This window comes from Scyliorhinus torazame, chromosome 6 (assembly GCF_047496885.1).
Source record: "Scyliorhinus torazame isolate Kashiwa2021f chromosome 6, sScyTor2.1, whole genome shotgun sequence".
Taxonomy (NCBI): domain Eukaryota; kingdom Metazoa; phylum Chordata; class Chondrichthyes; order Carcharhiniformes; family Scyliorhinidae; genus Scyliorhinus; species Scyliorhinus torazame.
In genome coordinates this window covers 312577035-312587288 of record NC_092712.1, presented here as the reverse complement: position 1 = coordinate 312587288, position 10254 = coordinate 312577035, and the positions used below count along the sequence as shown (strand labels likewise).

The window sequence follows — 10254 nt, the reverse complement described above, 5'->3', positions numbered from 1 at the left end:
AGCGGGGCGCTCCCTCTGCACTGCCCCCCCCCCCCCCAGCAGCGGGGTGCTCCCTCCGCACTGACCCCCCCCCAAAGGCAGCGGGGTGCTCCCTCTGCACTGACCCCGCCCCCCCCCTCCCCCAAAGGCAGCGGGGTGCTCCCTCTGCACTGACCCCCCCGCGCTCCCTCTGCACTGCCCCCCCCCCCCCCCAGCTGCGGGGCGCTCCCTCTGCACTGACCCCCCCCCCCCCCAGCAGGAGGGCGCTCCCTCTGCACTAACCCCTCCCCCCCCCCCCACCAGCGGGGCGCTCCCTCTGCACTGACCCCCCCCCCCCCCAGCAGCGGGGCGCTCCCTCTGCACTGCCCCCCCCCCCCCCAAGCAGCGGGGCGCTCCCTCTGCACTGCCCCCCCCCCCCCCAGCAGCAGGGTGCACCCCCCCCCCAAGCAGCAGGTTGCACCCCCCCCCCCAGCAGCGGGGCGCTCCCTCTGCACTGACCCCCCCCCCCCCAAGCAGCGGGGCGCTCCCTCCGCACTGCCCCCCCCCCCCCCAGCAGCGGGGCGCTCCCTCTGCACTGCCCCCCCCCCCCCCAGCAGCGGGGCGCTCCCTCTGCACTGCCCCCCCCCCCCCCAGCAGCAGGGTGCACCCCCCCCCCCCCCCAGCAGCGGGGCGCTCCCTCTGCACTGCCCCCCCCCCCCCCCCCAGCAGCGGGGTGCTCCCTCTGCACTGGACCCCCCCCCCCCGAGCTGCGGGGCGCTCCCTCTGCACTGACCCCCCCCCCCCCCCCCAAGCAGCGGGGCGCTCCCTCTGCACTGCCCCCCCCCCCCCCAGCAGCGGGGCGCTCCCTCTGCACTGCCCCCCCCCCCCCAGCAGCAGGGTGCACCCCCCCCCCCCCCAGCAGCAGGGTGCACCCCCCCCCCCCCCAGCAGCAGGGTGCACCACCCCCCCCCCCCACCCAAGCAGCAGGGTGCACCCCCCCCCCCAGCAGCGGGGCGCACCCTCTGCACTGACCCCCCCCCCCCCCAGCAGCGGGGCGCTCCCTCTGCACTGCCCCCCCCCCCCCAGCAGCGGGCGCTCCCTCCGCACTGACCCCCCCAAAGGCAGCGGGGTGCTCCCTCTGCACTGACCCCGCCCCCCCCCCCTCCCCCAAAGGCAGCGGGGTGCTCCCTCTGCACTGACCCCCCCGCGCTCCCTCTGCACTGCCCCCCCCCCCCCAGCTGCGGGGCGCTCCCTCTGCACTGACCCCCCCCCCCCCCCCAGCAGGAGGGCGCTCCTCTGCACTAACCCCTCCCCCCCCCCCCACCAGCGGGGCGCTCCCTCTGCACTAACCCCTCCCCCCCCCCCCCACCAGCGGGGCGCTCCCTCTGCACTGACCCCCCCCCCCCCAGCAGCGGGGCGCTCCCTCTGCACTGACCCCCCACCCCCCCCCAGCAGCGGGGCGCACCCTCTGCACTGGCCCCCCCCCCCCAGCAGCAGGGTGCTCCCTCTGCACTGACCCCCCCCCCCCCCCAAGCAGCGGGGCGCTCCCTCTGCACTGCCCCCCCCCCCCAGCAGCGGGGCGCTCCCTCTGCACTGCCCCCCCCCAGCAGCAGGGTGCACCCCCCCCCCCAAGCGGCAGGTTGCACCCCCCCCCCCAGCAGCGGGGCGCTCCCTCTGCACTGCCCCCCCCCCCCCAGCAGCGGGGTGCTCCCTCCGCACTGACCCCCCCCCAAAGGCAGCGGGGTGCTCCCTCTGCACTGACCCCGCCCCCCCCCTCCCCCAAAGGCAGCGGGGTGCTCCCTCTGCACTGACCCCCCCGCGCTCCCTCTGCACTGCCCCCCCCCCCCCAGCTGCGGGGCGCTCCCTCTGCACTGACCCCCCCCCCCCAGCAGGAGGGCGCTCCCTCTGCACTAACCCCTCCCCCCCCCCCCACCAGCGGGGCGCTCCCTCTGCACTGACCCCCCCCCCCCCAGCAGCGGGGCGCTCCCTCTGCACTGCCCCCCCCCCCCCAAGCAGCGGGGCGCTCCCTCTGCACTGCCCCCCCCCCCCCCAGCAGCAGGGTGCACCCCCCCCCCAAGCAGCAGGTTGCACCCCCCCCCCCAGCAGCGGGGCGCTCCCTCTGCACTGACCCCCCCCCCCAAGCAGCGGGGCGCTCCCTCCGCACTGCCCCCCCCCCCCAGCAGCGGGGCGCTCCCTCTGCACTGCCCCCCCCCCCCCAGCAGCGGGGCGCTCCCTCTGCACTGCCCCCCCCCCCCCCCAGCAGCAGGGTGCACCCCCCCCCCCCCCCCAGCAGCGGGGCGCTCCCTCTGCACTGCCCCCCCCCCCCCCCAGCAGCGGGGTGCTCCCTCTGCACTGGACCCCCCCCCCCCCCGAGCTGCGGGGCGCTCCCTCTGCACTGACCCCCCCCCCCCCCCCCCCAAGCAGCGGGGCGCTCCCTCTGCACTGCCCCCCCCCCCCAGCAGCGGGGCGCTCCCTCTGCACTGCCCCCCCCCCCCAGCAGCAGGGTGCACCCCCCCCCCCCAGCAGCAGGGTGCACCCCCCCCCCCCCAGCAGCAGGGTGCACCACCCCCCCCCCCCCCCCCAGCAGCAGGGTGCACCCCCCCCCCCCCAGCAGCAGGGTGCACCCCCCCCCCCCCCCCCAGCAGCGGGGCGCTTCCTCTGCACTGCCCCCCCCCCTCCCCCAAAGGCAGCGGGTTGCTCCCTCTGCACTGGACCCCCCCCCCCCCCCCCCCCAGCAGCGGGGTGCTCCCTCTGCACTGACCCCCCCCCCCCCCCCCCCCAGCAGCGGGGTGCTCCCTCTGCACTGACCCCCCCCCCCCCCCCCCCCAGCAGCGGGGTGCTCCCTCTGCACTGACCCCCCCCCCCCCCCCCCCCCCCCCAGCAGCGGGGTGCTCCCTCCGCACTGACCCCCTCCCTCCGCACTGACCCCCCCCCCCCCCCCCCCCAAGCAGAGGGGTGCTCCCTCTACACTGACCCCCCCAGCAGAGAGATGTTGTGCTCAGGTCTCTGTTTGGGACTTGAACACACAATCCTGCTCGGCAGTAGCGTGCCAACCTCTGAACCACGACCGCCACTTGTGCAATGGACTGCCATTTGAGCAGTCGAGCTGACGTGAATGTGAGGGGGCATTGCTCAGCCATTCAACTCTTGGCAAAATCTGGGGAGGAAAAGGATTCGCTTCCTGCCACTGGAGGGCTCCAGTCAGCTTCAGAAAACTCCGCCCACTTTCCACTGCTGCGTCAATCTAGGTTAAGTGGTGAATCATCAAGACATCAAATAAAGAGTCTTATCTACTGTTTTTTAAATGGATGGGTGCTAAATATGCCAAAGGACTATGCGGAAAAACAGAAAGTGCTCCATGTGTTTTGGTCAACATTTCAGCCACCAACATCAAAAATTTTAACTACAGTCAACGTGTCACATATTTATCTGCACAGCAAATCGTTGCATTCCAGAATATCTAATTGTCAATAGGAATGTTCCACATAACCCACAAAAAGACGGGCATAGCTGGGGCCCGTGGGGGTAGGCACAGCCACACCTCAATCAACCTCTCCAACTATATAATCCTTCACATTTACATTTCTCTTCAGTGTTGTAGAATCACACAACTCAAAACGTCAACTCTGTTTCTATTTTCATAGATGTTACCAAACCTCAGTCTATCCAGCATTTTCTGTGTTTATTTATTTATTTTTTTTCCAATTAAGGGGCAATTTAGCGTGGCCAATCCACCTACCCTGTACATCTTTGGGTTGTGGGGGGTGAGACCCACGCAGACACGGGGAGAATGTGCAAACTCCACACGGACAGTGACCCAGAGCCAGGATCGAACCTGGGACCTTGGTGGCATGAGGCAGCAGTGCTAACCACTGCGCCACCGTGCCGCCCCTCTCTTTTCGGTTTTTATTTCAGATTTCCAGCAGCAGCAGTATTTTGCTTTTACTTTAGAAAATCGCAGTTGTCCGAGTCACTTCTAACTCTTAAAAAAAAACGCAAAAGAAAAGATTGACAGCATTAAGCTATTGTTAAGGAATGTGGAAACGTACTTAACCATCCCACTGCCCATGTTTGAAGCCATTTTGGAGAAAACCTGTTCCAGGGATTTTTCAGGGCCCTTCTGGTCAACCTATGGAGTGAAAATATTTTTTGAGGTGTCCAATATTCAAAGATAGGAGTTCACAATTTAATACGATGACATATTTGACAAAAAATAAAACCTACCAAGTTAATGATCACTTGCTTCCCATAACTAATGAGCTGCGAATCAAAATGCCTTTGAAAGCCATCCATCTGTAATTAAAATTTTAAGAAGACGTTTACAATCCACTCCGTCAAACAAAAACAGTCAAAAGCATCAATAGTCTACGTCGTGCACTAAAGCTCTAAATCTGCTCTCTATGGCTGAGGTGGTTGCTGATGGGACAAGCAATTGGACACAACACAATAATACAGTCTGCAAACTTACCATGTGGAGCACAGTTTGCTGCCCTGGTACATTCTGGAGGGAGTGAAAATGCCAGTTTCTGAGCAAAAAACAAATCACTTGCCCTATCTTTAACATTTAACATTCGATTACATAACACGTTGGTTTATCAAAATCAGCATTAGATTAGAAAGAACTTTACACCTATCGCCCCACCAATTGGAAGACCAAAACACATTCCATCATGTTACATTCTAACCTTTAATCAACACTCACTTATCTTTAAAAAACAGGGTTTAATAGCAGGTGCTTGCAAAGCCTGAGCTGTTGTTATTTAGCTGCACAAATCCAGCGTTTTTCAAGCAACGAATACATTTGAAATTTAATTGGCAACTGGAGCTCGGCCATGAAAAGAAAAATGCACATTTACTGTTTTCAAAATGAGCACGGTGTACAAAGTAAACCTGCAAACATACAAATAGCAGCACAGTAAAACTCTTCACTAGCTGCAGGTCCACAGGCTCCTTACGGAAACTTGTCATTTGGGGTTTTCAAACGTACTCACATGGTTCATGGATTTACTGATCTGGGGCTTTGGTTTGTATCTCAAGTTTGGCCTTTGTGACCAGAAAAAGGGAATTGATCCTCGTGTCTTGAAAACGGAGAGAGAGAGAGAAAAAAAAAAAAGAGAAATTTATTCAACATCAGGCAGCCCTTAACTATTCCCCCTTTTACAGTATTGAAACAATTGGGACCCGAAAACAAATTAACTGCCAATATGTTAAAATTATTTATTAAAAATCTTAACTAAAGCGACACGCAATCATTAACTCCATTCCTTTAATTCTTTATCGTCCATTATACCTTCTAAACGAATGTAAACAATGGGGGAAAGCAAGTGTTTTTCTGACTAAACAATTTTTCTTTCCTGGTTCGCATTGACTTGATGTTCAGTCTCAAGAGTCAGCACCAACCACCAGAACAAACAGAAGATCAACAACAACCTGGATTTTCATGATGTGGAGATGCCGGCATTGGACTGGGGTGGGCACAGTAAGAAGTCTCACCACACCAGGTTAAAGTTCAACAGGTTTATTCAAAATCACAAGCTTTCAGAGCGCTGCTCCTTCATCAGGTGAAGTGGAGGCAGATTCACAATCACAGCATATATAGGAGACACTACCTTGCAATTGTATCTCTCTTATGATCAACACAAGCAGCTCCATTGTCTGTACACACCTCTGTCAAACTCGGAAATAAAACCACTGGCAATTACAATCACATCGAGTTTGTGGCTGCACTGTATTAGTTTATTATGGGCATCAATGAGTTAAAGCTTCCATGGAATATCTTGTGCCCATTGCATGAACCAGTATTGATTCACTGTCAGAACATACTGGGATGAATATGGGTTAGTTATTATACCCCAGATCAGATTTAAGCACAGTACCACATAAAAGGTACCTCCTTGCCCATTGACTGGGGAAAGTTATGAGACTTCTTACTCTGCATTTATATAGCATCTTTAACATAGTCAAATACCCAAAGGTGCTTCACTGGAACAACTATCAAAGAAACCGTGACACCAACCACATAAGGAGATATTAAAAGCTTGGTCAAAGAGGTACATTTAAAGAAGCATTTCAATTGTGCACCGTGTACTGTACTATAACGCTTGTACTATGAACCGAGCTCCCAACTCTCCACCAACTTTCATGAACCCGTGATCATTATTTCTGCTGCCGGCCAAAACCATCATTCATATTTTTGTAACCTGCAGATTTGAAAATTCTAACACACTCCTGGACAGCCTCCCATCTTCCAAAAGCTTCAGCTCACCCAGAACTCTACAGCTGTATCCAGTCCTGCACCAAATCCCTTTCACCCACCACCTCTCTGCTTGCTGACATACACTGGCTTCCCAGTCCCACTTTGAATTCTCAGCCTGGGTTTAAACCCCTTTGTGGCCTCCAACCTCCCTACCTCTATCATTCCTTTGCCTTACATCATTCCAGAAACCTGCAATTCTACAACTCTGACACCTTTTACATTCCCCGCTCTCTTCACTCCACTGTCACTGGCTATGATTTGAGTAGCCTAGGCTACACGTTCTGGAATGTTCCCTCCAAACCTCTCTGGTTCTCCAATTCCCCCTCCTTTTTAAAAAGCTTTGTTAAAACCCATTTCTTAGACCAAGATTCCCGTCCTCCATCCCTAGAATTTTCTAGGATCTGGCAGGAATTTCTGATTGCACATTTGGGAAGAAATCCTCTCCTTTAAAAAGGTGCTTATTAAATGCAAACTATTGCGGTGGTCCTGTCTTGCTATGTCTCACTATTTGTAGTAAAGCCTTCAGCCTCACCTCCTCCTTTAAAGCCTTCCCAAGATTCCCCCTTTTGCTGAGACCTTTGGTCACCCCATCCAATCTCGCCGTTCGTAGCCCAACATTCATGTTCCATTTCCATTTGGGAAGTGCAAAATTAAAGTGCTAAAGAAATCTAAGTTTTGCTGTCATGTAACAACTCAATACACAATGGAAGTCACTTACTTGTACAAACGATACCTTATTACCAGTGTATTGTACTATTTGCTCCGACTCGATAAAATTTGCCGCATGCCCTTCCGAATCAATACCTAATAAAGTTCAAACATGAAAGTCTATGAATATCTTTAAATTAATTAACAATTTAAATTATTGATTATGCTTCTCAACTAAAAAGTGACAATTTGCATTAAGGCCTAACCTATCAGAATTATTTTCTCCAATGGGTCTCATTTCAATTTGCTAAATATCTGAAAATAGGAGACAAAATGGGAATAGAAAATAGTAAAAAGCCCATGCTGGCCCAAAAGCGATTGAACAAAGCACTGAGTTGACAACTAGCAACTTAAAAGCAAACAAACATTCTCCATGGCAACACCTCTACCAATCAGTGTCTACTTGCCAACCAATCAGCACTCTTTCTCACACCGTATAAATTTGTCGTCTCTTCTATATTTTTTGCGAAGTGTCCTGGTGAGTGCAAGACAAAAAGCTTTGACGAAACATGCCTCTTTTTTTACCCCAGCAGGTATTGATTTTCCTTTCCTTCCTGATGCATGCACTGATTCCTGGTCCGAAAACCTGGTCTTGGGACCGTCTAACCAACCGCCCATCCTGGTTTGTAACAAGCTCATGGGGACTCGAACATAGACCAACATCCTTCCTTTATGTGGCACAGTGCATTGGTACACCAACACTCATCCCTTCAGCAAGAGGGGTGGATCTTAAATTAAGCAACAAATAACACCTCCACAAATCAACCCTACCCAGGTCGTCATTTTAGACACATTTTAGGGCAGCACGGTGGCGCAGTGGTTAGCACTGAGACTGCAGCGCTGAGGACCCGGATTCGAATCCCGGTCCTGGGTCGCTGTCCGTGTGGAATTTGCACATTCTCCCTGTGTCTGCGTGGGTTTCACCTCCACAACCCAAAGGTGCGCTGGTTAGGTGGATTGGCCACGCTAAATTCCCCTTAATTGGAAAAAAAGTATTGGGTACTCTAAATTTATTTTAAAACTAATTTTAGACATTATTTTCTTTTCATCTCTAGATCAATCTTCTCCAGCTTTAACCCATGCACTGTTCTCTTGCACAGCCCTACATTTCAATAGTGCGGAATATTTTCTAACTGTACAAAAGGTGAAAAAGAACACAATTTCCTCTATTCATTTTTTATAACACTATGCAATGACATCAAGGATCCACCTCATGGTTCTTCCCTCCACTTGTCCCAGAGCCTGAATGTTACTCTTGTGCCTTGGTGACTAAAACTAGACAAACTTTTGAGGAGTAGTTTGAACTACATCATACAGTTAATAGTACAACATCCCTTAGCTAACTGATCACTTGCAGGATCTGTCCACTTACCTCTAACGTAGTACCGGACTCCCGCCCGGAAACAACTCCGCCTCGAGAGAATCGTCCAGTCAAAATATTTTCCATTTATGCTGCAACGCTTCACAGCCATGACTGAGATCAGGAATGGATGGTTAAGGATATTTAAATTAAGCACTTCATCTTCCGATTAGGCACTGCTTTTTGAACATAACATAAAGTTCAATAACTTCAGACCATGAACTCTTGTCCTCCAGTTTTATTTTGACTCCACGCTGCCCCCAATGGACAGTCTGTATTTTGTCCACACGTTTTTGCTTTCAGAAATGCTGACCGTTGCTCTGCTATTTCCACATTCTGCTATCTTGCTTTCAGGCAGGGCTGACCTTGCTGCTGCTGCTTTAATCTTTAATACTATCATTACCACTCCCTTCATCTTAAGACCATAAGACATAGGAGCAGAATTAGGCCATTCGGCCCATCGAGTGCTCCGCCATTCAATCATGACTGATATGTTTCTCATCCTTCCTTCTCCCCATAACCCCTGATCCCGTTTTTAATCTACCTCTGTCCTAAATAATAAATATATTTAATACAATCATAGTTTTATGGTGAGGGTCATATATGGTCTACTAGGTTCTCGAACATGAAGCACAGCATTTCTATAATGATCTTTCACTGAACAAAGAGATGCAAATAAGGGAGTTAAAATAGAAAACGGTTGAGATATTTCACACGCACACATGTTCATCTAATTAAATCAAGATAATTTTATCTAGGGTGGCTAGAAAAAAGGCTACACATTTTACCCAAAAAGAATCTCTCGCAATGGTTACGACAAATATTAATAATGAACTCTCATCATTTTGGGGTAACAAAAAAACATGATGCCTGCCTCGTCACCAATTCAGAGAAAGTGCAATCAATTCTGCACTGCACCCCAAAGTATACTCAAAATGTGGTCAGAACATTTATGCTCAATATCTCAAATCTATGAGACTACTTCTGAAGACAATAACTTTTCTGTAAGTATTAGATAACTGCATAGTTTTAGAAAGCAAAATGTACAGGCACCTCGTCAACTCCAGGCACCTCGTCAACTCCAGCGCAACCCTCAGGCACCTCATCAACTCCAGCACAACCCACAGGCACCTCGTCAACCCCAGCACGACCCTCAGGCACCTCATCAACTCCAGCAAAACCCTCGGGCACCTTGAACTCCAGCACGACCCTCGGGCACCTTGAACTCCGGCACAAGCCTCAGGCACCTCCTTCATTCCAGCAGAACCCTCGGGCACCTCACCAACTCCAGCACAGCCTTCGGGCACCACGTCAACTCCAACACAACGCTTGGGCACCTCGTCAACTCCAGCACAACGCTTGGGCACCACGTCAACTCCAGCACGACCCTCGGGCACCTCGTCAACTCCAGCACGACCCTCGGGCACCTCGTCAACTCCAGCACGACCCTCGGGCACCTCGTCAACCCTAGCACGACCCTAGGGCGCCTCGTCAACTCCAGCAAAACCCTCGGGCACCTCGTCAACTCCAGCAAAACCCTCGGGCACCTCGTCAACTCCAGCACAACCCTCGGGCACCTCAACTCCAGCACAACCCTCGGGCACCTCAACTCCAGCACAACCCTCGGGCACCTCAACTCCAGCACAACCCTCGGGCACCTCAACTCCAGCACAACCCTCGGGCACCTCAACTCCAGCACAACCCTCGGGCACCTCAACTCCAGCACAACCCTCGGGCATCTCAACTCCAGCACAACCCTCGGGCACCTCAACTCCAGCACAACCCTCGGGCACCTCAACTCCAGCACAACCCTCGGGCACCTCAACTCCAGCACAACCCTCGGGCACCTCAACTCCAGCACAACCCTCGGGCACCTCAACTCCAGCACAACCCTCGGGCACCTCAACTCCAGCACAACCCTCGGGCACCTCAACTCCAGCACAACCCTTGGGCACCTCAACTCCAGCACAAC

The 10254-nt window shown here is 54.0% G+C and overlaps 1 protein-coding gene across 2 annotated transcripts in view; it reads right to left on the bottom strand.

Annotated features, from left to right (window-relative positions):
* Positions 1 to 10254, bottom strand: part of sacm1lb (SAC1 like phosphatidylinositide phosphatase b) — an 88871-nt gene that overhangs the window by 32096 nt on the left and 46521 nt on the right. Inside the window, exons 8-13 of one of the 2 annotated variants that reach the window (XM_072510083.1) lie at positions 8295 to 8396; positions 6933 to 7018; positions 4950 to 5036; positions 4427 to 4459; positions 4183 to 4251; positions 4008 to 4087 (exon numbers count right to left, since the gene is read on the bottom strand). In XM_072510083.1, the coding sequence (XP_072366184.1) occupies positions 4008 to 4087; positions 4183 to 4251; positions 4427 to 4459; positions 4950 to 5036; positions 6933 to 7018; positions 8295 to 8396 (457 nt within the window). The remainder of the gene's footprint in view (positions 1 to 4007; positions 4088 to 4182; positions 4252 to 4426; positions 4460 to 4949; positions 5037 to 6932; positions 7019 to 8294; positions 8397 to 10254) is intronic. The other variant, XM_072510084.1, reaches the window with a different exon arrangement.